General features: G+C 37.8%; 3 protein-coding genes across 6 annotated transcripts; 1 reads left to right on the forward strand and 2 right to left on the reverse strand.

Annotated features, from left to right (window-relative positions):
- Positions 1-6,351: 6,351 nt before the first annotated feature.
- LOC108103859 (multifunctional protein ADE2) lies at positions 6,352-9,481 on the reverse strand. The gene is made up of 5 exons (XM_017209566.2): positions 9,179-9,481; positions 8,425-8,628; positions 8,208-8,352; positions 7,514-7,626; positions 6,352-7,457 (listed from the first exon to the last, which is right to left on the reverse strand). The coding sequence occupies exons 1-5, from the start codon at positions 9,216-9,218 to the stop codon at positions 6,655-6,657; spliced, it is 1,305 nt and encodes a 434-aa protein (XP_017065055.1). The 5' UTR covers positions 9,219-9,481; the 3' UTR covers positions 6,352-6,654.
- On the reverse strand, positions 9,240-17,725 carry LOC108103858. Of its 4 annotated transcripts, none has more exons than XM_017209565.2 (4): positions 16,506-17,725; positions 13,735-13,847; positions 11,360-13,582; positions 9,240-11,298 (listed from the first exon to the last, which is right to left on the reverse strand). In XM_017209565.2, exons 3-4 carry the CDS (start codon positions 13,575-13,577, stop codon positions 10,217-10,219), a joined length of 3,300 nt encoding a protein of 1,099 aa, XP_017065054.1. In that variant the 5' UTR covers positions 13,578-13,582; positions 13,735-13,847; positions 16,506-17,725; the 3' UTR covers positions 9,240-10,216. The 4 variants fall into 4 exon arrangements, with proteins under 4 accessions (XP_017065054.1, XP_017065053.1, XP_017065051.1 ...); XM_017209564.2 differs by having other exon boundaries at positions 11,360-13,649; XM_017209562.2 differs by having other exon boundaries at positions 11,360-13,681.
- On the forward strand, positions 15,038-26,356 carry LOC108103861 (1-acyl-sn-glycerol-3-phosphate acyltransferase alpha). Its single transcript, XM_017209567.2, has 4 exons — positions 15,038-15,271; positions 19,385-19,775; positions 24,058-24,191; positions 24,254-26,356. The coding sequence occupies exons 2-4, from the start codon at positions 19,594-19,596 to the stop codon at positions 24,961-24,963; spliced, it is 1,026 nt and encodes a 341-aa protein (XP_017065056.1). The 5' UTR covers positions 15,038-15,271; positions 19,385-19,593; the 3' UTR covers positions 24,964-26,356.
- Positions 26,357-26,670: the final 314 nt, after the last annotated feature.

Genomic DNA, 26,670 nt, shown 5'->3' on the forward strand with positions numbered 1-26,670 from the left:
ATTCTATCGTTTAAAATTAATTGGAAACCTTAAAACTAATCAAGTAGGGTATCTCCAGATTAGGTATGCCCTATGGTTTCTTTATTTTTACTCTTAGTCTGTTTTCTTTTATTTTTCTTAACATTTTGTTACATTTGCTTTGCCATTCATATTTCTTTTTGTTTATTGTTGTTTCGAACAACAGGCAGACACTTGTGAGGGGGTTGGGGTGGGGGAGTGCCAAAGGGAGAGGCAAACACAATGGCCACACTTTGACCCTGACTTTTAATGTGTACATTCGCCGTCTCACTTCCCCGTCGCCCTCACCCGACCCCCTCTCTTATGCTAAATTATTGTTATTATTATGAATTGTGTTTCGTTTGTTTCGTTGTTTGTTTGTGTGTTTGTATTTTTGTGGTGGTGCCTGCTAAACACTAAAGTATGATTAATTGACCTGAGGTTGCCCGGCGCACTTTAGCACATATTTCCCAAGACCACGCTACCTCCCCCTCTCACACCATCAACATTTCCCTGCATGGCTAATTTGCCTTGGTAACCAAAGATCATTTTACCAAAGAAGTTATTTTTATACATACATAGTTAGCTTGTGCATTTTCCACCTACAAAAGTGTATTTTTATACACCTGTGGTGATTATTTTAGTAGTTTACTTCGAGAAAATCTTAATATTATTCCCATAACTAAGCCAATAATCGTACGAAATGTAATGCCACGATGAGCTTGTTTTCTTATTCTTAACAAATCTGCAGTTTTGGGATTTTTTTCAAAATTTGATGACCAAATATGGAACGTCATATGTCCCTGAACTCGAAATTTAAATTCTAATCGAATTGCATTCACAGTTTAAAATGCCAAATTTGAGCCATTTTTTGAAAATTTAGATAATGCTACCCCTTATTGAAAATTCGAATAACTTGGCCAATAATGGTCTAAATATGGATTGTAATACCTCGTTGAGCTTGTTTTCTTATTCTTATCAAAACTGCATTCACCGTTTAAAATGTCAAATTTGGCCCATTTGTCGAAAATTTTGATGATGTTAGCCCTTATCAAAAATGGAAACTTTGGTTTTCCCCCATTTTCCCCTCAAAGTGGCAGTATTTTTTTCATAATTAAGCCAATAATGGTCTGAATTTGGAATGTAATACCTCGTTGAGCCTTTTTTCTAATGCCTAACATTTCTGCATTCAAGGTACAAATTTATAAAAATACGAATTTTGGATTGAACTTTAATTTATTTAAAAAGTATTTATTTTTCTAATTGATTTATTACTTTATTGTCCCGAACTGTGTGGCATGCCACGCATGTTTTGCTAACGTATAAGCCGGTCTTTTCTGCATTTAAGCTGTACACGTGGCGCTGGAAAAGCGCTCTAATTGTGGTAAGCTTTTCTTTTGGCAAGGGAGAGAGGAAGGGTGGGAAACTAAGTGCGTCAATGAAATTGCAACCAACGGCTTAATAATTGAGTTGAGCAAGGATTTATAGATTTATAAATATAAATTTGATATTCAGCCTGAAAGTATGCCAATTAACAGTTTCAACAGAAATAGCTGATAATGATAGAACCATCAAGCAGGTGGCGCTATTTATTTCGAAATAAATTATATGGAAACTCAAATGGAAAATACATTTTGGGTTGGATAAAGTATAAATAAAAGAGGGCTAAGGGAAAAACTAATTAAGTGTTAAACACAGATTTAGTAATCCCAAAACCCTATGAAACCATTTCATCCATTTCATATTCCATTAAATATATAGAGATTTAGGTATAGTTTTATTGTTTTAGGTATCCCGAGGTACCCTGTCCATCACCGGGTTTACAACTAGTTTAGTTATGTTTTGGAATTTCGCCAGCCACGCATCACCTTATTGGCCTTCATGAGTGTAATAAATTTGTTCACCGCCTTGACACGCAATTTCCACCAGACCATGAAGCACTGCCTATTCTAGCACTATTCTTGGTCTGCGACGCCTTTTCGAGGATCTTGAAGACTGTTATTGTTGACTTGCTTAATATATCCACCTTATCCTGACCTGTTTTTGATTTAAGTTTAGTTCAATGTTAATAAAAGGATATAGTAAGGTGACTCACCAATCAGCAGGCCATTCAATTCGAACTTGGTCAAGACGAGCTGCTCCTCGCTCCACTGGGAATGAGGGGGAAACCCTCGTTTCTATGATTGGGGATAATATTTTTTTGGTAACCCTCTTTTCGCTTTATAGATGATTTTTGTTTCGCATGACCCTATTGATGACCGTGCCCCTCCTTTTAGTGATCATCTTGCTGGCTCTTGGTGATCAAGTCATCATTGATCTGTCCTTTTCTCGTGACCCTTTTGGTCATTAGTGTATTATTTCGTGTTGAGATCTCTCTTTATAAGATGATCCTTCTCAAGTCCTTTGTAAAGGGTGTCTTTTGTGTAAAATGTTGATACACAGGTGAATGTATGTATGTATTGAGTATACATAGTTACCTTGGCTAAGGTTTACACAAACAATTTTGACAATTTCCGAAAGCTTAAAGTGCGATTTATAGGTCTCATAAAATTACCTTTGTCCTGAAAGTAATTGCCCCTGACGTGTGGGAAACTCGAGAACGGGCAGAGTTTTCCGTTGCTGAGGATTCGCTGCATTCATTAGGAACTGGATAAGATTAGCTATTTCTTCGCGTTTTCTGGCTACTGTGAGGAGGTCGAACCAATTTGACATGTCCTGAATTGGTAGTCTAAAATCTTTGATTGGCTTCCTGAAGAAATGCTCGGCGTATTGAAGCAAATAAAGTCCGCAATCTGTTAGATTCTTCTGAAGGGGCACAGTAACACTTTGCCCTGGCATATTCGTCTCATTAAAGATACGAGGTTCTGCATGAGGATACTTTGCCTTGTACTCGAAGGTTAGATAGCCACGTAATATATTAAAATCAGTTTCATGACGGCCAGCTAGTGAATCAAAGATTAGGATCACTGGTTGTTTTATGGCGGTATCACTGCTCATTGTCTCATACTTTTTATACGGAATCGGATGTATTAGACCGGGATAGCATATGATCGCTAACATCCAATGGGCGTCAACGTTAAATGGTACGATTACGAAATCCTTTTCAAATATATTCACCGTACGAGTCAATTTCTGGACCTTCTCCTGGCGTTCCTTGGCCTTATATCCTCGTACGTACTTCGTCGAAGTTAATATTTTGTGGAAAAATGTACCGAATATATGAGTCTTATACTGGTGGTGCATGGATAGCATATTATTCTTGAGCCATGCGAGATAAAAATCGATAATTATGTCATTTAAATGGGATTCACCACTGAGACAAAGATAATCCTTCATAGTGATGGCTAGGGCACAGGTGCCCTTCGGCGGATACATCAGCAATGTTAGATTCCCTTCAACGGATAGTTGTCTCTCCGATGGATCGGACGATGATGAATCATCTGATCGTCCATTTCTTTCTTTCTGGCCTCTGTCCATATTAATACTCAGTTCTTTCAAAGCACCCTCAGTTTTGCGATTCAACTCGATGGACCGTTCGTCAGCAGAAGTTTTGCCATACATACGGTCATCGAGGTATCTTGGCCGGCTTAACTTTGGGCTCCAGCTCTTTTGAAAATTTGTGGTTTGCTTTATGGATGAAATTATCGCATTGTTATTTCTCGATGAAAATGTACTTTCTGGAGTTTTCTGGCGATCATGATCATTTGGCGCTTGTCTCAATGACTGGAAATGCCGGGAAGTCGATGGTCTCTCATCTGAAAAGTCTGAATCAGTTGAGGTGAGGTCAGCATTCGGATAACGCCGTGAAATCGTGGGTTTCTCATCTAAACATGGTTTCTTGCATTTATAACCATCTATAGCTTGGTCTACCGCCGGAACAAGTCGAGAAGTAGCCGGTTTTTCAACTGGCTGTACTACGATTCCAGGAGGATGTTCATCTCGTCGGAGCATAGTTTGGTAAGAATCACCACTCTTGTCCTTGGTGTATTTGGCTACCCTGTCTTGTCCTTTTACTAGGCTACCATAATTTGTCGATCGACTTATTTGGATAATCTCGTTTCCGTGCGAACCACCATGCCATTGGTGGTTATTCTCGAACCTCTTTAAATTCCAATCCAACCATGGCCACCTGTCCTTTCTACCGGCTCCATCAAGAACATGCAGAGTCTTCTGGCCACCATAGTTTACCCTATTGTTACCAACTTCTTTCAATGAACTCTCATTTTTGCAATTCATATCGAAAAGCCATCCCTCATAAGAAGTTTTGCCATACATACGGTCATCTTGGTATCTTGGCTGGCTTTTCGTTGGGCACCAGCTCTTTTGAATAACTGCCACTTGCTTGGAGAATGAAGTAAACGCATTGCTATTTCCTGATGAAAATGTTCTTTCTGGAGTTTTCTGGCGATCATGAGCATTTGCGTCTTGTCTCAACGACTGTAGATGTTGGGAAGTCGATGGTTGCTCATCTAAACGTGGTTTCTTGAATGTATAATTATCTTCGAGATAACCATAATTATGTCGTTTAACTAGGCTAGTTTCACTTGGTGAACGGCTTATTTTTCTGTCTCCGTGCCCTTGTTGGTTTGTCTCAAACTTCTTTAAATTCCAATCCAACCATGGCCACCTGTCCTTTTTATCGCCTCCATCAAGAACATGCAGATTCTTCTGTCCTCTGTCCATATTAATACTCAGTTCTTTCAAAGCACCCTCAGTTTTGCGATTCAACTCGATGGACCGTTCGTCAGCAGAAGTTTTGCCATACATACGGTCATCTTGGTGTCTTGGCCTGCTTATCTTTGGGCACCACCTCTTTTGAAAATATGTGGTTTGCTTTATGGATGAAATGATCGCATTGCTATTTCTCGATGAAACTGTACTTTCTGGAGTTTTCTGGCGATCATGAGCGTTTGGGGATTGGAAATGCCGAGAAGTCGATGGATTCTCATCTAAACGTGGTTTCTTGTAATTATAACCGTCTTCGAGACAACCATAATTATGCCGTTTTACTAGGCTAGTATCACTTGGTGAACGGCTTGTTTTTCTGTCTCCGTGCCCTTGTTGGTTAGTGTCAAACTTCTTTAAATCCCACTCCAACCATGGGGACTTGTCCCTATTAGCACTTCCATTTCTTTCAAGAATATGCCGATTCTTCTGGTCACCATCTCTATCCCTATTGTTACCAATCTTCTTCATAATTTCATCACGGGCAGCCTGAGCTCGGCGATACAACTCGTGGTTCCGTTGGATACTCATGTTAGTATCTGGTTTATCTTCCGAGGACGAGGAACTGTCCTGGAGAGTTCGAGAACTTTCGATTCGATTTGCTTCTGTGATATGCGTTGAAGACAAGGAACGGTCCCCAAAAGTTCGTTGATTCTTTCTAGTCTTTCGACCAATTTCGCTACCCTTAAATCCATAGTGGGCAGCCTGAGCTTCGCGACGCATCTGGATGGTCTGTGTGTCAGATTGTGGAGTGCCACGGCGTTGCCGATATGAAGGGTTAGCCTTGCACTTCTTCATGTCTTACTCCGATGGCAAGGCACTCTTTTGAGTTCGTGCTAGTCGTTCCTAGTCTTGTCGTGGTCCCTTGGGGAAAGCCTTTTGTTGTGCTGCTTTGCTATTGCAAGGATGTGCTCCTTACCTGATTCTTCTGAAACCTTCTTGCTGTTATTATCAGGATTATCAACAGGCAGAGTGCCAGGGCCTTGGCAATATAAAGGATTCGCCTCGCAGTACTTCTTGTCTTGCTCCGATGACGAGAAACTTTTTAAATATTTTTTTTCTTTTTAATACGTTTGTTGAGAGAGAACTATGCTATGCTAACTATTGATTCTGTGCTGTGATTGACATTGAATGAATGATTTTCCATAGCTTACTGTTCGTTTTTTGTAGAAACGCATTCTATGATGAGGATAAAATTCGACTTTTAGTCTGGAAGTATGTCAATTAAAAGTTTTAACCGAAATAGGTCATACTGATAGAACCTTAAGCAGGTGGCGCTTTTTATTTCGAAATAAATTAAATGGAAAATAAATTTGGGGTTTCAGAAAACATAAATAACTTGTAAGAACTGTTTATGAAAAGAGGACTAAGTGAAAAAGGAAACCGTTTTAAATTCGCATTTTTCTAAAGTATTTTGCAAGATAGGCATATTAGATGGATTATGAATTAATCCAGGCTAATCTGCTAGCTAGACAGACAATATTCGAATAACTAACATACCAATTTACATCGGTATATATCAGCAAATATGCTCATAAACCCTATAAAACCATTTAAAGTAACAGAGAGAGAGATTTAGTAAGCCCAAACCCTATGAAACCATTTTAAATTCCATAAAATATCTAGAAATTTGTAACATTTAGTGTTTTATTGTTTTAGGTATTTCGAGGTACCCTGTCCAAAACCGGGTTTACAACTAGTTTAGTCATATTTTCTTAATACTACAAAAAATTAAATTGTTTTTGTTTTACAAAGCAAAAAAAAAAAAGGAGTAGAAAAAATAACAAAGTATGTGATTGGAAAAAAAGACTGGATGGTCTATGGTAGGGCGGATATTCTCCATATGGCTTCTTGAAATGTTATACAGCAGATGATTGGACACCACTTAGGTGATCCTCACCATAGATGACCGACCTTCACTAGTTCTCAATCTTAGGCATTTCGCACGCCACGCAGCTCCTTGTCTGCCTTCTTGAGGGTAATAAAGTTGTTCAGCGCCTTTACACGCAATTTCGACCAGACCATAAAGTTGCCCAGGCCCAAAATGGTGGCCGCATGCAGAGCAGCTGCCTCCGGGTATAGAACAGTGGCACAGCCCAAGCCCGATGGCAGATTTAAGCTGGACCAAACATCCACCTGCATGTTGTCCGATTTAACAGGTGGGCAATTGATAACCGGATAGTTTGTACTGCCAGAGACGACGGGACCCAAACCATTGGAACGCCCAGCAACGGCCACAAAGATCAGATTATTCATCACCGATTCATATTCCCGGACAATGCGTAACGTCTCCTCGGGTCCCTTGTGGGCGGAACTCACTCGCAGCTCGACATTCAGGCCCAGGGAACGACAACTGGTGGCTATTTTCTCGCTGTGCGAAGTATCAGAAGCACTGCCCATCAGAACGACAACCAGATGATCCTTCTTTGGCACAATATCGGCCAATTGTTCGGCCACCCAAATGAAGTTCCTCTTAACTGTATCCAAGTCACTGGCCGTCACCGATGCCAGATTGCGATACACCTGCTTGTCGACCATCAAACGTTTATCACCGGCTGGCCAAAGGCGCCACGAATCGGAGTCAATAATATCGGCCAACACTATATTGCCATCATCACACACACCAAACTCCACTTTCATGTCGATCAAGGCACAGTTCTTAGTTTGCCACGCCCTCTCAAGGATCTCGAAGACCAATAATGTTGTCCTGCGCATTATATCCACCTCATCCTGACCTGTTTATGATTTGTTTAGTTGAATGTTTATGATAGAATATAGAGAGGTAACTCACCGATCAGCAGGCCATTCAATTCGAACTTGGCCGAGACGAGCTGCTCCTCGCTCCACTGGGGATCATGGTTGGCATCGTCCTTGAAGAAAGTCTCCTGCTTGGGCGGTGAGAATCTAGAAAACGAATTTTTCATTAAATTTATGGGTATTACATTTATTGCTAGTCAGGCACAGGTCATAAAAATAATGAAAGAATATTAATTATTAAACTAACTAGAAGCTTATGCATTCTTTAAACTGTAAACAGGGTTGCCCTAACTACCCAGAAAGTCAGGGTTTTATTAATGAACATAATAATGAAATAGAAAATAGTTTAGTTTAAAATATTCTGTTTAACCCACTGTTGTTACATGCACTGTAACTGCACTACAATATATCAAAACCATAAAAATTTCCTTGGAATGACATCAAATGACAAACGTATTTACAAAGTACATAGATCAACTGGTCTCTGACGAAAATCTGGGTTGAGTTACACAGACCTCACATTTTGATTTTCATGACTTTAGCAATGTTATTATCATAATATATTCTATACCTATATTCTGAGCTTATCAGCGATGTTGTTGACCCTGCCTCAGTGCATCGATTGCAGTTAAAAAATTGTTTACCGCAAACGTTGCCCCAGATAAGAGAGATCGAATCGGTTCGGTTTTCGAACGTATCGATTGATAACCTCCGCCAATAATACCAACCTGTAGCCCTCGGGCACTCCGTCATTGCGCTTAAGGAACGATCCGGTGGCCAGGCGCCGTGTCACCCACTCAATGGGTATCATCTGGCACTTGCGAGCGATGAAAGCCTTCGAGCCGCACTGTTTTACATAGGCGGTGCGAATTCCTAGAAGAAAAAAATGTATATAAAATAAATTATACAAATTAACGAATTAAGGTAAATGTAAACTTTACTTACCAGCCTCGTTAAGCAATCGAAAGACCTGCCCGTTGGTAGTATTTGAGATCTCGGCCTTGCCAGCCAGATCGTGAGCCTTGACACCATCTCCGGCGGTGATACGATCCTTGCTGAGGAGCAGGCAAAGCCCTGGCTGTTCGGGCAGATCGTACACCTGCTTCGTTTTGCCCTCGATGATCACCTTTCCGAGCTTGTAGCCCTCGACTGTTGGGCAAATCATTGTTATATTACTATTTGATTGATTTAAATGTAGGAACTTTGATAATATTTAATCCATATCAAGTCTTCAATAATTTAAATTATTGTGATATTTAATCAAAAGTTGAGTTAATATTATAATCTTGATTTTAATAAAACATCACAACATGTTTTTGGTTCACAAAAATGCAGATGATAAACAACAGAATAATATTATTGTTTTTCGATTATCAGATCAAGTCAATATTTGTTATTTTCACGTTATTTATAAAAACCAAGAATTATGATCAAAGGTTCTAAAGGAATAGAATATATTTAATTTATATAAACTATGATTTTTGCTTATTGCGGAGTATTTTGTAATTTATCAATATAGCATTATTATTAATAATTAATAAACTAAATAATGTAAATGGAATGGCAGTGTAAAAGTGTCGTTTAGAAATCAGAGAATAATCTAAATTCTAGTTTGCTAAGGTTTTGGTTCTGGTGATTGACGACTGTTTATTATAGTCTGGAAAAGGTAGGGAAAATTCCAGTTCAGCAAAAAACTTACTCGATGTGGTTGTTGTGGTTTTGGCGGCGGTGGTGGACATCTCGTTGTGATCGTCTTTCAGTATTGAAATTAAAACCAATTGGCGGCTGCTGTTTTTCACGTGTTGTTGCCCGCTCTGCTTTCTGTTCGTTATTCGCTATGCTTCTGCACTCCTCTACTTGGCTTTGCTTTCCTGTCCCTGTCCCTGTCACACACCCTGGTTATAGTTTCAATTTGTTTTGTTTTTGTGTTTTTTTTTTTTAAATATAGGAACTCCGTTCGTTCGTCTGCGTTGAAGAATCGCTTCAAAGCAACTGAGCGTCAACAGAATCGCCGGCGCGACTTTATGGCTCGATTTTCTTATCGCCGAAACCCGCACCTATACAGGCACAGAGAGATCGCATATGTGTGTAAGAGTGTGTGTGTGCGTAAAGATGTGGGTTTCGGAAACGAGTATATGTACATATGTGTATGTATAATGCTGATCGGTAATACCCTGCGATTTCCAAGTTTTCTCACTTATCTTAAATTTTGTGTTTTTTTTCTTTTTTTTTTTTTTTTTTTTTGGTAATATGTAAAGCTATGCTGTCATGACTCGATTTTTTTATGGGTCTGGTAACCCCTTGTTTAACTTGCACATGTGGGGAAACCCCCGTTTGTATGGTAACCATCTTTACGCCTTATAGGCGGTTATTGTGTCTCATGGTTACTTCCGTCACGTCCTTTTAGTGACCTTGATCCTCGTTTTAGTGATCATCAGTCATCTTCTTGCTGGCTCTTGGTGATCAAGTCATCATTGACCTTTCCCTTTCTTGTGACCCTTTTGGTCATTAGTGTATTAATTCGTGTTGAGATCTCTCTTTATAAGATGATCCTTCTCAAGTCCTTTGTAAAGGGTGTCTTTTGTGTAAAGTGTTGATACACAGGTGTATGTATGTATGTATGTATTGAGTATACATAGTTACCTTGGCTAAGGTTTACACAAACAATTTTGACAATTTCCGAAAGCTTGCAGTGTGATTTATAGGTTTCGTATCACTACTTTCATCCTGAGAATAATCAAACCTTTTTGGTTTGATCACCGCTCCCTGAGCGACGCTTTTTCAGTAATTGGCCGTGCAGTGTGGGAAACTGGAGAACGGGCAGGATCTTTCTTTGCTGAGGATTGGCTTCGTCCATTAGAAACTGGATAAGACAAGCTATTTCCTCTCGTTTCTTGGTTACTGTGAGGAGGTCGAACCAATTTGACATATCCTGAATTGGTAGTCTAAAATCTTTGATTGGCTTCCTGAAGAAATGCTCGGCGTATTGAAGCAAATAAAGTCCGCAATCTGTTAGATTCTTCTGAAGGGGCACAGTGACACTTTGCCCTGGCATATTCGTCTCATTAAAGATACGAGGTTCTGCATGAGGATACTTTGCCTTGTACTCGAAGGTTAGATAGCCACGTAATATATCAAAATCAGTTTCATGACGACCAGCTAGTGAGTCAAAGATGAGGATCACTGGTTGTTTTATGGTATCACTGCTCATTGTCTCATACTTTTTATACGGAATCGGATGTATTAGACCGGGATAGCATATGATCGCTAACATCCAATGGGCGTCAACGTTAAATGGTACGATTACGAAATCCTTTTCAAATATATTCACCGTACGAGTCCATTTCTGGACCTTCTCGTGCCGTTCCTTGGCCTTCTTATGTCCTCGTACGTACTTCGTTGAAGTTAATCTTTTGTGGAAAAATGTACCAAATATATGAGTCTTATACTGGAGGTGCATGGGTAGCTTATCCTTGAGCCATGCGAGATAAAAATCGATAATTATATCATTTAAATAGGATTCATCACTGAGGCAAAGATAATCCTTCATAGTGATGGCTAGGGCACCGGTGCCCTTCGGCGGATACATCAGCAATGTTAGATTCTCTTCAACGGATAGATATATATCCGATGGTTCTCCGTCTTCGTGATTCAAATTTTCCAACTGTCCATCATTGTCGGCATTTTCATCATCACTGCTTAACAAAACCACCTTCTCTTCGTCAATGTCTCTGCTAAGGATCCACTTGCGATTCCTGCGCAGGCGGCTTTGTTCTGCTTTTTCTTCGAGGGTCATTGGCTTACTCGAAGAAGGGTTTTCTGAAAACGATTAAAATAGCAGTTTAACCAATTTGACCATTTAGTCATATAGGTAGCTTACCTGATATAGCATCTTTCGGTAGGTTTGGTGTAGATGTTCCTTCTGTCTTTTTCTTTATGAAAGAAAACGGGTTTTCTTGTGGTTTTTTGCTTCTAGGACCATTTCCGGCTTGGCACAGAGACTGGAAAAGCCGGGATGTAGCTGGTTTTTCTTCTGAAAAGCCATCATTGGTTCGTATCATGCTTTCAGTAGCATTTCCATCTTGTCCCAGCATTGTCTGGTAAGCATCATCACTCTTCGGCTTGGTATATTGGACTATTTTGTCTTCTTGAGAACCAACCGACCGCCGTTTCATTAGGCTACCATCACAAGAGCGGATTCTCTTATACGTATGGCCGGCCTTTTTGTCATCATCTGGATAGCTACGTGCCTGACAATACATCGAGGTCGATGGTTTCTCATCGCTTGTCGAACGAGTTAGCTTCCTGTACTTGTTACTTCTATTTATTTCAGGGAAAAGCCTTGACATCTTTGATTTCTCATGCAATAAGTCTAATTCTTTTCGTTTCTTACGTTTATGTTTATCTATAACTTGGCCCGGATAAAGCTGTGAAATCCTTGGTTTTTCATATTGAAAGTCTGATTCTTTTGGGCTTGAGTCTTGGTCCGAATCCCGAAAAATCCTTGGTTTCTTATCCAAAAAGTCGGACTCTTTCAGTTTCTTGCGTTTAATATTATCTAGGGTTAGGTCTGGACCTGGAAAAAGCCGTGAAATCGTCGGTTTCTCATTTATAAATGGTTTCTGGAACTTATAACCATCTATGGCTTGATCCACAGACGGGAAAAGTAGGGATGTAGATGGTTTTTCCTCTGGACGTACCATGATTTCAGGAGCACGTGCATCTTGTCCCATCATTGTTTGGTAAGAATCGTAACTCTTGCGCTTGGCAAATTTGTCTATCCCATCTTCGAAACAACCATAATGAGATCGTTTTACTAGGCTAGCATCACTTGCCGAACGGCTTCTATTCCTGCATCCGTGCAAATCACCTTGACCTTGGTTGTGAGACTCAAACATCCTCTCTTCTTTAATATATCGAATTCTTTCAACTACACGCCCATTCTGCTGGCCACCATCAATGTCCCTTTTGCCATAAATCTTCTTCAAAAATGCTTGGTTTCGTTTGTAACCATCACTTTGGCTATTATCTTTGTATTTGTAAGAAGAAGAAGAAGAAGATGATTCCAAAGACGAGGAACTGTCCTGGGGAGTCTGTGGATTCTTCTTAGTCTTTTGACCACTATCGCTGTCCTTAAATTCATCATGGGTAGCCTGAGCTTGGCGAAGCATCTGGTTGACCTCTGTGTCATCATGTGGAGTGCTACGTCCTTGGTATTTAGCCTCGTAGTTTTTTCTGACGTGCTCCGATGGTGCGACACTTTTCTGAGGAGTTCGTGGATTTTTCCTTGTCTTCTTCCTGTCCCTTGGGGAACCGCTTCTCTTGTGCTTCTTGCTATTGCTAGGATGTTCTTCCTTATCTGATTTTCCTGAAACTTTCTGGCTGTTATTATTAGGATTAGGATCACCAGCAGCATTATTAGCAGGATTATCATCTGTGGCTTTCTTTGAGGATGGAACGACAAAAACTGGAAATACGTTCAGAGGTGGCTGTATTACATTTTTGCACAGTTTGTTTGTATAATCTGTGTCTTCCCCCAACTTGCCCCAGAGATCATCTTTTGCTAAAACTGTTTTTTTCTGATTCAGCATCTTCTCTAGCTTTTTGCTATTGCTGCGATGTGCTTTTTTGCCCGATGGTTTTGAATCTTGCAATTTTTTATTGTCGCTGGTAGTAGTAGCTACTTGTAGTTCCTCCTCGGCCATTAAAGCCGCCGTAGCAGAATGAGGATTATCTTTTAGCTGCTTCATATGCGTATTCAACATCTCCGCCTGGGGGATTATCTCGCCAGCGCTGCCTTGCAAGGAGAAACCGACAGAGACAACAATATGGATATTACCATGGATATTCGGTATGCAATCAATGATCGTATTCTCATCGAACGGAATGTTCATCTGGGTTAGCAACTCATGTACCGTACATGAAGCTCTTGGCAACGTAAAGGTGACGAAGTACTGCGATCCACCTGCCTGGACCACCATCATCTTGGCGCTCCGCCTATCCTGATTTGGTTCCGTACGATTAATCACCATTTCGTATGATATGATTCTGAAGTTATTGAAGCCGATTTTGAAAATCGCCGCACGATTCCTATCCATTATGTCTTAATATAGATATATATTAATGATGTTTTATTTAGCAATGTAAAACATAAGGTACCGAAACTGAAACTGAAGTTTCGGGAGTCGCGTTGATAAGTTGTCTAGAAAAGTTTTCAATTTTTAATTTTCATAATTTTTTTTATTTAACACTTACCTTCAATGTCAGTGATGATTTTTCAACCTTCTGTGTCTTTAAAATATTTAGTTTCTGTTTTGAAGAGACGCTGTATCCAAATCAGCTGTGCGAGGCCTTATCGATATTGCAGCCTGTAAATATCGATAGTTTTGCTTATCAAACTTGTATGTGTTTTTTAGGGTCTTTTTCTTAAGATATATCGGCTGTTATGTTTTTGAATTTTATTGAATTTTATTGCAAAATCGAAAATAGGAAAAAAAAGTGAAGCCAATAAATGAAAGGCTTACAAATATTTTATAAACATTTTATAATCAAAATCACATCAAAGTTGCTAAAAAATATTTAAAAAAATCAAGGAATTAAATATTTTTGTATAATGTATTTATGTTTGTGCCTATGCATTATTACCCATATAGGCAAGATTTGTAGACATACATTATAGTTTTACGTCCGACTTTTAGTCGTCAGAACTTGAGCGTGTCTCACCACACGGATCGCTCGGTGATAACGACGAAATCAAATGTAAACAAAAATATTTTTTTGTTTTTGATTTTCCTGCCAAGACAGACTTGGCATTATAAAAATAAAAACGCTATCCCCCGCTGCCCGACGCACGTTTTCCGCAGGCCAAAAGGGCTCGATTTCACAATTCACTTTTGTTGCCAAGTGCAAGAAATCGCATCTAAATCAAATCTCTCCCTGGGCTGTCAGCATGTTTGCCAACTATTCAGAGGTTTAATTTATTTTAATATACTGTTTTTGACATGCTTTTCAGGAAGAGGAAATGGACTGAGACGTTTAGATTTATTTAAAGTGCAATAATTACTTATTATGGGATCTAAATATGTTTCAATTTTAAGTCTTAGGTATAGTTATGCATTTTTATATATTCTTTAAATGGTAGATTAATAAGTAATTTAGTTGAATATTACAAGTATATATAAAAAATATTTCATATTATTTGATTTCAATTTGTACTTGTGGTAAATTTAAGAAAATTTAGAAATCTTTCACGCTCTTCCTAATTTTTAAAGTACCTATTCTTAATTATTAAAAAAGAAATAAATAAGTATTAATTTCTTATTTAGCAGAGACATACGCCGAACAATTTTGACACGAGCCAATAGTTTTAAATTACATTACAGTGACAAGCCCGGAATACAAACGATAACCTTAATCTATCGATTAAATCCCGCCCAGTATTTTTTATTAGCGGATGCATACACCTAATAATTTAGAAACGAGCTTATAATATTCCAATATATTACAGTCACAAACCTGGAAAGCTATCGATATACCATAATCTACCGAATAAATACCCGCTCATATGCTCAGTTGCCTCGAAAGTCGCGCGACGCCGGTTAACGGAAATTCTCGCCAAACGCAACGCAACGTCGTTCTCGCGTCGCCGTCGACGTCGGCGTTGTGTCGTTGCCGCAACAACAACGTAAAAAAGCTGAACAAAAAAAATAAATAAAAAAGGAAATAAAAGTGTAATTCCTTTTATTAAAATCTACACTACAACAAAAAAAAAATAAATATATAAAGAAGAGAAGTGAGAACTCATTTGTTTGTGTGCTAGTAAATTCCTCGCTGCGGCAAATTGTATTATATTAAAATTGTTTAATTTAATTGTAACGTTTTGCCCACAACTAAAAGAGGCAGGCGAAGAATGTATTTATTTATGTTTATTTTATGTGTGTGCGCAGTGTTTCTTTTACGTTTATTTTCTTTTATTTTTCCTATTATCCTTGGCGTGTCTGAATCTGTCTCTCTTTCCCATTTTTGCCCGCTCTCTTTGTTCAACCCTCTACCGTTTCTTTTTTTTTTTTTTTGCTTATTTTGTTTTGTGCCAGATGTGTTCAAAAAAGAGTACTCATTAACCCTTGGTGTTTGACATTTGCCAATAAGTTTGCATTTACCCTAATGAAAAATTGTTACATTTTATGATATTCACATATATACAGTCATTTTCTTTTATATTTCATATTTTCTAACATAAGAGCGTCAATCAAGGGTTAATATTATATAGAGAAAACTATAGACAAATGTGACGTTGAATAGGAAAATGGACAATTTCCCGCATAATAAATAGTTTATTTAGCCGCTCATTTAAATCATTCAAATTGAAATTCAATCGCTGGTCAATTTATAGTATCGCGGTATTATAGTATCTTTTAAATAAAACCCATACAAAAACACAATATGGAACGGTAAATTCCCTTAATTTCCTCTCTTTCCCTTCGCGTTTGTTTTGTTTAGTTTTTTCGCCGCTGGGCGCAAATTTAAATTGATTTTTTTCTCCCTCTTCTGGGGCTGCTGTACATACAGCTGAGGTCAAAGGAATAGTACTTTAAGCACGAAAATGAAAAATTATAAGTACAATTTATAGACTGTTAGTGATGAAAAATGTTACTTCCCTACATCAATTTTTTTTAATAGTTAGCAATTTGATGCATGTCCATGCGTGTGTGTCTGTGTGTGTAATGTTGTGGTTTTTTGCATTGTCATGTTAATGTTAGTATTAAAGAAAGGGCAATGCGAGTAGTGGAAAGAATAGAAGAAATGGCGTGCAACAAACTTCCAATCTTCCAATCACCCTTTTGCCCCTCTTTATCACTTTATTAACTTAAAGCGGAGTACGTAAAACAGCACGAATTAACCCTTAAATGCCAACACTTGCGTGAACTGCAGGATAGTTGCTTGATTTAAAAAAGATTCTTCCGCATCACTCCGATTATTAAGTTTACTATAATTACAATATTTCCAAAAAAAAAATTATTACTTACTAATTGGTGTTAAAAATTTGGTTTCTTTTTTACAAAACGTATTGTCAAAAGTTTCCGGTTTATTACGATTTATAAAACGAGAAATAGCTTAAAATAGCTTGATTTCCGAAAATAAAAATAGCCAAGACGATGTTAATGCCTTGACTCGCATCAAGGAACTGAAATATTCTGTTAGATTTATTCAAAACGTATTGTCAAAACGGACTGTCAAAATTTCCAGACTACTATGATTAATAAACCGATTAAAATTAAAATAGTTTCTTTCCCATTTATTCCGAAAATAAGGAAAACCAAAACGATGTTAATGCATTCGATTTACATCCAGAAATATATAACTGGCTTAAACAGTTGAGAGATAACAAATAGTAAATTAATTGAAAAAGTTTCTCTTCCGATTATAAAGCTTTCCGAAAATAAAAATAGGCACGAAGATTTTAATGCATTAATTACTTCAAGGAGATATTAGATTCATTCAATATTCATTTAATATTCAAACAATATTAAAATAGCTTTGCGACGATGTTAATGCTTTCATTCACTTTCAGAAAAATTTTAAAATATTTTAAAATTAAATGGTTAAGTAATAAAACATAAGAAATCCGAAAAGAAGAACACGCAAGACGATGGTAATGCTTTGATTTACTTCAAGCTGAAAAGTTATATTAGATTTATTCAATATTCAAGCCAAGCACTTCATATCCGATAAAACTAGTTTCACTTCCGATTATTCCAAAGAGGAGTTGGCAAGACGATATTAATGCTTTGATTTACTTACTTTGATTTACAGGAACAATAAATATAATGTATTCATTTAAAATTCAAATTGTGATCTTCATATCCGATTAAAAAAAATTTAATTTCCGATTGAAATAGTTCTCCTTCTTATTATTAAGCATCCGGAAAATAAGAGCACGCAAGACGATGTTGATTTAACTCCCTGCAAGAAAAATAGATATGTTGTCGATTTATTCATGTATTTTTTTATTTTTCAATATGCTAAGATCTACAACCCGATCTCATCACTTACGATTGTTAAATCTACTAGAATATATAGACCGATCACTTCACTTCCGATTATTATGGTTACTAGAATTTAAACCCGATTAAAGCTTCAGACTATAAGAACCGATCACTTCACTTCCGATTATTACGGTTACTAGATTCTAAAAACCGATTAAGGCTTTTTATACCCGTTACTCGTAGAGTAAAAGGGTATACTAGATTCGTTGAAAAGTATGTAACAGATAGAAGGAAGCGTTTGCGACCCTATAAAGTATATATATTCTTGATCAGGATCAAAAGCGAAGTCGATTGAGCCATGTCCGTCCGTCCGTCCGTCCGTATAAACGCTGAGATCTCAGGAACTATAACAGATACAAAGTTGAGATTGACCAAGAAGATTCTTGAGGTCCCGGGACAGCGCAAGTTTATTACAGCATCCTGCCACGCCCACTATAACGCCCACAAATCGCAAAAAACTAGAATGGCTGAAATCTCAGGAACTATTGCAGTTAGAAAGTTGAAATTCAGAAAGTATAATCTTTAGATAGCAGCGCATCTTATAGTAGTACTAGTACATCCACCCATACGCCCACAAGGTTCAAAAGACGGTTTTCGGATTTTCTAGAAAAGCTTATATCTCGGTAACTATAAGAGATAGAAAGTTCGGATTAAGCATGTAGGTTTCTATAATGCTCCCAATGCGAATTGTTCTTTTCCGATCAAGCCACGCCCACTCTAACGCCCACAAAACCCGAAAAACAAAAATGCAAAATGCTACACAATTTTGCTTAGGAAATCGTATTAAAGAGATGCGTCTGCATCTTGCCACGAAGATGCATCCGGCCACGCCCACTCTAACGCCCACAAACCGCGGAAAACTGTGGCGTCTATATTATTGTGAATGCCTTCGTTTGATCTTGTATATCTTATTTCTGTTAATATCTATCGATTTACCAAAGATTTTTCAAATTGGAACATTATTTCGCTATTTATAAAGAAATTAAGGTTATAAGGCCTCACATGGGCAGTGACGTCACTATAAGCATACTCAATATACTTCCTCTGACAATAGGTGGCGCCTTGTGAATTTCCACTAGCAAAATAATATTTTAAAATTTTGTAAAACAGTAACGGGTATCTTATAGTCGCGGCACTCGACTATAGCGTTTCCTCTTGTTGAATCTAAAACCGATCACTTCACTTCGGATTTTTTCGTTTACTCGAATCTAAAACCGATCAAGGCTTCAGACTGAGAACCGATCACTTCACTTCCGATTAGTAAGATTACTAGAAACTATAAGCCGATTATGGCTTCTTGAATCTAAAACCGATTACTTCACGCCGATGAAAGACGATGTTAACGCGTCGACGACTCACTTCAAAGAAGTGAAATATCTCGAACGATTCTTTTAGAATGTTTGATCGAAAATTAAACCGCTACTACGACGTATAAAGCGAGCACTTTACTTCCGTTAAAAATAGTTTGACTTCCAATTTTTAGGTTTTCCGACAGTTAGAATAAGCAAGACGATGTTAACGCTTCGACTGACTTTAAGGAAGTGAAATATCTCACACGATTCTTTTAGAATGTCTGATCGAAAATTTCTCGGCTACTACGAACTTAAACCGATCCTTCACTCCCGTTGGAAATAGTTTGACTTCCAAAGCAAAACGATGTTAATGGTTTGACCGACTTCAGTACAATGATATATTTTATGTGATTCCTTTCAATGCCTGATCGCAAAGAATACTACGATATATACAAAATCTTAGTTAGCACCTCTTTAAAATTAGACCTTTAAATGTGTAGAAAAAATTGTTATTTGTAGTCAAAAATCGATGTATCGTAATATATAATTTTGGGATCTTTCTTGCAGCACAACGAGAGGAACAAGGAAGATACCCACACAGAAATCACACCTAAAAGACTGCAATCTGCCTTAACCGGAGGAAAGCCAGAGAAAGTGAAAGTAAAGACATATTTTAGGGGAGGAAGAGAAGGAAAGGGGAAAGTCCGCAGATTGATATCTAAATCGGGAAACATAATCAAAAAAAATCAGCATTGCAATCCGGGATTAACAACAAAATGAGTTCGTTCATCGAGTTGCTGGGACTTTTCCTGCTGCTGATGCTGCCATTTCTCTACGAGACGAATCACATATTTCGTTACTACTTTAAATTCATGATGTACTATGGAATCGTCTCCTTCAACTCAATCGTCCTCATTCCGGCCTTCCTCACCCGACCATGCGATGTTCGCAATCTGTTGTAAGTATTTTGTAATATATATATTTATTAAATTAATCATTCTAATAATATACTATATTGGTAAAGAACTATGACAAATACTTTTTCTATTCTATTTAAGAGTCTTCCATAACTTTGTTCCAACACTTTGATTTAGCTTCGTTCGGACGCTCATCGAAATCAATAAAAATCTCAAGCGACTGATTGTCATGGAACGCAAAACAATTTAAGCTAGAGTCCAAAATACGCAAAACATTTTAAAACCTATCAATGGGCAGTAAAAAAATTAATGCTTTCTCTCTAACATTGTGATGGAAAATAGCATTCTCTTTATATTTGCTGCCCATAAAGATTAACTTGTAAAGTAGTTAGTGTATTACTATAATTATTAAACTATAAAGTTGTTACAAAAAGTTGCTACCATCTTTTTGTAATATTTATTGAACTTTTGATATTAGAAGCTAGAGCCGCTTTCTCACTTATCAAATTAAATATCATTTTATTAATGACATCTGCGAACCCAACCTCTGGTGGTATTACAACTTAATTACCCAGCTAATAATAAACCTTTTCAAGCATTTTTGCTTTACTGCTTTTTAAAATGAACCCATTTACGAGGTGTGTTCAAAAAGTAAGGTGACTCTTCAAATTTCGCGAATTTCAAATTTTTCGATTATCGAAACCTTTTAGAAGTTTTCGAGTTGTGTTCAAAAAGTAAGGTGACTTTTCAAATTTCAAATTTTTCAAATTTTTCGATTATCTTCAGTTTTGGGAACAAGAAAAAGTCACATGGGGCCAAATCCGGTGAATATGGTGGCTGAGGCATTATTGTGGTGTTGTTTTTGGCCAAAAAATCCAAATCCTTTGATCCATATTTTTCGATAGCAAAAAATCGCCGAGCTCGCAAAACAACTTGTAACTTTACGCCTCTCACAACCAAACAAAAGAGGATGTTCCATTGAAACTTGGTACAGATGTTAGGGAAGAGTGTACCAATATAACAAAACAAAAAAATCGATAATCGAAAAATTTGAAATTCGCGAAATTTGAAGAGTCACCTTACTTTTTGAACACACCTCGTATAACTTAATGGCAATTACCTAAATTACCTAAATGTTAAGTAATATTTCAAGCCTGGTTAATTTGTTAATAGTATGATGATATACGAGGTGTGTTCAAAAAGTAAGGTGACTTTTCAAATTTCGCGGGCAACATATTTTCGATTATCGTTTTTTTTGTTTTGTTATATTGGTACACTCTTCCCTAACATCTGTACCAAGTTTCAATGGAACATCCTCTTTTGTTTGGTTGTGAGAGGCGTAAAGGTACAAGTTGTTTTGCGAGCTCGGCGATTTTTTGCTTTTTTCGGTCTTGGCTCGTCTGGGCTCTTCCATTGGGACGATTGGGCTTTGGTTTCGATATCATAACCATATACCCATGATTCGTCACCAGTTATGACCCTTTTGAGTAAATCTGGGTCGTCGTTGACGTCATTCAACAGCTCTTGAGCGATGCTCATGCGACGGTTCTTTTGCTCAAAATTCAGCAATTTCGGAACAAACTTCGCTGACACACGACTCATACCCAAAACGTTTGAAAAAATTTCATGGCACGAGCCAAGCGATATACCGACATCTTCAGCAACTTCTCTGATAGTGATTCGACGATTTTCCAAAACAATTTTCGTCACTGCTTGAACGTTTTCATCAGTTGTTGACGTGCTTGGGCGTCCAGAGCGAGGCTGGTCATTGGCATCTTCCCGGCCATCTTGGAAGAGTTTGTACCACTTGTACACATTTTTTTTACTCAGAACAGTTTCACCGTATGCCACTGTCAACATTTCAAGTGTTTCAGAGCACTTAATTTTATTTTTTACACAAAATTTGATGCAAATCCTTTGATCCATATTTTTCGATAGCAAAAAATCGCCGAGCTCGCAAAACAACTTGTACCTTTACGCCTCTCACAACCAAACAAAAGAGGATGTTCCATTGAAACTTGGTACAGATGTTAGGGAAGAGTGTACCAATATAACAAAACAAAAAAAACGATAATCGAAAATATGTTGCCCGCGAAATTTGAAAAGTCACCTTACTTTTTGAACACACCTCGTATGTCATCATTTCACCTTATATGAAAGGTCTTATTTATTGCAAACGTTTGCCTTATCATTCCCCATGCAAATCCATTCACTTAATGAAACAATTTCCCTCGCCTCCACAGTGACCTGTTAAATTACTTTAGACAATCAATTGGGAAGGATAGCCTCCTCTTTCTCCTCAAATTGCCTGTAAATAATGCATTCTATTGGGCCGACAGTTAGATGGAGTAATTGTTATATCAACCAACTTAATTTTGAACAAAAGATATTGACTGACTGACTGAGCTTATCATGGGCTGATTTCAAAATTCGATTTCGATTCACCTGTCTTCAAGGCAGGTCCTTCTGGGCCCCCAAGGCGACTGCGTCAATGGCACATTCAACTTTAATTGGCTATCAATATTAACAAGGCCTCAAAATGCGAGGGAGGAGAGGACTGCAGGTGTCCGCAATGCACCCAAGGCAAGGTCTTAAGATTGTCCGAAAAACCTGGAAATATTTTCGATTTTTTTTTTCACTGACACAAATTGGCAATGCCTTCTGGCTTAAGGGTTTTTGTAAGCATGAATGGGGAAAAACCTTCAAAACTAGTTAAATGCCAGTTCGTTTTATGATTCTTGGCTATTATGCGTTTTCCTTTAACCCATAAACTGTGCTAGCCATCAATAATTTCAAAGATATCGAGATTTATTGTACGATAAAATTATTTTTATTATGTTTTTTTTTTTTTGTGGTTTGTTACCAATTCCGGTATCTGATATTGAGTTTGTGAGGAAATTTCTTAGTAATTTGCCAAGCGCGATAAGGTTTTAATGGCACACTCATAGATATTTGTGGGCCATGGTGTTTCCTCTATTTTTGATAGCCAAAAACTGATCAAAACTGATTTTTATAGTGATTGAATGATTGAGAAAAATAGAAAGTAAACTAATAATTTCATAAACATAAACTTAAAGAATACATATTTAATATAAGCTTACGGGGTATCGTAAAGTCTTTACAATGCTCAGCTTGTGCTTATTATTGTTCTTTGTGATTTGTAAACTATGGCTCTAGCCTAGGTGTCAGGCCAAGGACGAAGTTTTCGTGGGGAATTGAATGGGATTGTTTGGGTGCCTGAGTGAGTTTTCAGGTGGATAAAAATAATGGGGAATAGGGGCGGCGTTAGCCGGTTGCACGCTAATGGCAAACCCTAAGGGAAAACCAGAATTTCTGTCCCCAATGCGGTTGGGTTTTTGTGTTTTTTTTTTTTATATTTTTTCGGTATGTGGTTAGTGCACTTGCTTGCTAGTGTTTCCAGTCACCTCAACGATTTTCCAGCTACTCAAATAACCAATTTGCATTAGACAACAATGAATATTTAATACCCCGAGAAGGAGGATTACTTAAAAAGTCACGTAGTCGCACATACATATGGCACTTTCAACTTGGATCAATTATGCCTAGCTAACTAACTATTTAATGCAGTTTATCGATCCATTTTGTGTTTTTTTTTGGAGGTGAGAAATAAACCAGAATTGTCCGCAAACAACGAGGGAAAATTACCTCCCTCTGGGGTATCGTTTGAGCTGTAATTACGTGTCCATGACTGTGCCGATTAGCCCATGATGTGGGTTGGATATCATCAGCCATTCGGTGATGGTTAAGGGGGGGTTACAACGAAGAAAAAAAAACCAAAGCTACGCCTCGATGGCTGTCAACTTGATTAAATAATATGAGATTCACAGTTGGCTTTGTTTTGGATTCCAATTAATTACGCCTAATGATCGGTGTGGGAAATGTTTTAACCAGGCAAAGACAGAAAGTACTTAATACACAACCATTTAAGCTGACTTTTATATCAGACTTATAGAACATACATATTTTTTTGATTTCCAAATCCCTGTTGGGTTCATCATTATATCATAGATATGTCATGTCGGTCCGCCTGTCCGTCTGTCCGTCTGGCTGTCCGTATAACATCTATAATCTTGGTAACTTTAAAAGTTTGGATTATTTGTATTGAGTTTCTTCTTGTTCATTATTATAATATAGTATTCCATATTATGGTCATCATAACGGATATACTAGCCTTGTCCGCTCGCGTGTCCGTCCCTCTGTCCGTATGAACGTATCTTTGGAACTATAAGAGTTTAAAAGTTAGGATAAGACCAAAAGAATTTCTTCTCGCTTACTAATTACAACAAATATTATTTTTTGCAGATGGGCGAGCACCTGGTGTCATCGCGTCTCAACATTAATTGGCCTGCGTTGGGAGCTTCGTGGCAAGGAGCATCTGGCCAAGGACCAGGCCTGCATCATTGTGGCCAACCATCAGAGTTCGCTGGATGTACTGGGTAATAATGGATATTCCTCTTTTATAATTCTAAAAAAAATTAATGGAAACTTTCATTTTCAGGCATGTTCAACATCTGGCATGTGATGAACAAATGCACGGTGGTGGCCAAGCGGGAGCTGTTCTACGCCTGGCCCTTTGGCTTAGCCGCCTGGTTGGCTGGTTTAATCTTCATCGATCGTGTGCGAGGCGAGAAGGCGCGCGAGACGCTGAACGATGTTAATCGGCGCATCAAAAAACAGCGTATCAAACTTTGGGTTTTCCCAGAGGGAACGCGTCGCAACACTGGTGAACTGCATCCGTTTAAGAAGGGCGCCTTTCACATGGCCATCGATCAGCAGATACCCATTTTGCCGGTGGTCTTCTCCTCCTACTGTACATTCCTCAACGACAAGAAGAAGATCTTGAATGCAGGACGCATTGTGATCACCACACTGCCGCCAGTTAGTACCGAGGGTCTAACCAAGGACGACATCGATGTGCTAATGGAGCGGGTCCGATCACAGATGATTGAAACCTTCAAGTTAACGTCCGCGGAAGCGTTGCAGCGATACAAACCGCTGAAAAAGAGTGGCGTTTCCATCTCATCATCATCAACGAAAGCAGCATCGGTGGTTTCAGTGGGATCTGCTGCCGTAAACACGCCCGTTACAGATGCTGCCGCAGTGGCAGCCGCTGCTGCTGTGGCCAGTAGCAGTTCGGTGGGATACGGCCAGCCAGCAGGCTATGGAGCCGGAGCCGCTGCAAAGGCCAGTTTGCTCAAAACGCTTTAGAGGATCTAGCAATTTAGTCCACCCACACACACACTCGCATACCCTCATATTCAAAACACCACCAAAACAGCACCTCATTGGCGTAGCTGGAGAAGGGATTTGAAGCTTTAAGCAGCCGCTTGAAAGCAGATAAATAGGCCTATTTGGGATATCGATTTCGATTTCGATCGAAAATCTTAAACTTAGCAATTTTCGTAAACCCCCAGTACAGTATTTAATTTATTTAATTTTACCATGTCAAGTCAAAAGTTTGTTAATTTTACTTTATTTTATTTGTAAATTATAACTAAAGTATTCGGTAAGGTATTTCGTATACTCTACTAAAGGGTATTCAAATTGTTTAGCAGTATTTACAGCTTGACTGGTTTTATTTTAAAGTCGAACATTAAATTAACTTAAGATTTGGCCAATAAAAAAACTAATATAACTTCTTTTATTTGTAAATATCAAAATGCATAATCTAAGGAGATATAAATTTTTCAATTTAAAAAGCCCAAATAGGTCTATTAGCGAAAAGTTTTTAAAATTTCCGAAATCTTAAACTCAAATCAGCTTTCTTTTTATAGATTCTTCAGCACTTGATCACTATTTTCTAACGAAAGAACATTTTCCGGCTACAGTCGACCATACACTCACATCCAACAGTTTGGCACCTACAAAAATGAGTATTAGGAGCAGCAAGACACTAAATTGCGACCCTCGACTGTCAGACTTTATCTTCTTCTTAGGCAACACATACCAAAACTAACAAGAGAAACCAAAAATAAGACCTAAAATCTAACCTACACTAAGCAACAGAAATCTAAGGACTTGTCTAGTAGAGATTTGAGTTTGATCTACTGAAAAGTTTGGTTTAATCCCTAGTTCTTAGTTCTTTTGCTTGTGGAGTGTTAGATTTTTAGATAATTAAACCAAATACCTATACTATATATAAACATAAATTGTGAATGAATAATTTTTCAAATGACATTAGAATATGTAGGCCGAAACGTGGTTGATATGTTTGTACAATCGATCGATCAATGAACCAAGTTTCTAACGTATTTTATTTACTAGACACATTCCCTAACTAGGTTAGGGCTTCCCCTCACTTATCTTTGTATTATCACCTCATGGCATCTAAGGAATTTAAGGGATCTTCAAAAACTAAATACCTAGATGTATATATATATATATATATCAATATATATATGTATATATGTTTATGTATTGTATTCGAAGTACGTACTATATATTGTGAATTGTATACCATCTGTCTGGTAAAAGTGTTAACTTAACTTTGTAAATACGATGCGGTTTACTTTAAAGACAAATCAAAAACTAAAACAGCGATAAGATGATAAAGAAAAGGAAACAATTAAATACAAGTATAATAAATATTTTTTTTCAATAATTCTTTATGATTGTGTTTTTGGCTGTTGGCGGGCAAACCTTTTGTTGAGATTTCCTTCAAAATGAACTTTGTTTAAGTGGAATCTTATCAGAGGTTCTAGTAAAATTACCCACGAATCTATGACGACAATCGAAGATTTTCAACTTTAATTTTATAGTAACTAATATGAGTATTTCTTAAGTTATCAAATGTATTACCTTGTATAATCTTTTCTTAATTTTGATGCTTGTAAATCCATCAGTTTAGAGATTAGTTGGCCCTTTTAACATCTGGCCAGTGATTTGGCAGAATTCTGGTCTATCAGGTTGATTAAT

The sequence above is a fragment of the Drosophila eugracilis genome, unplaced genomic scaffold (genome assembly GCF_018153835.1).
Source record: "Drosophila eugracilis isolate 14026-0451.02 unplaced genomic scaffold, ASM1815383v1 contig_408, whole genome shotgun sequence".
Taxonomy (NCBI): domain Eukaryota; kingdom Metazoa; phylum Arthropoda; class Insecta; order Diptera; family Drosophilidae; genus Drosophila; species Drosophila eugracilis.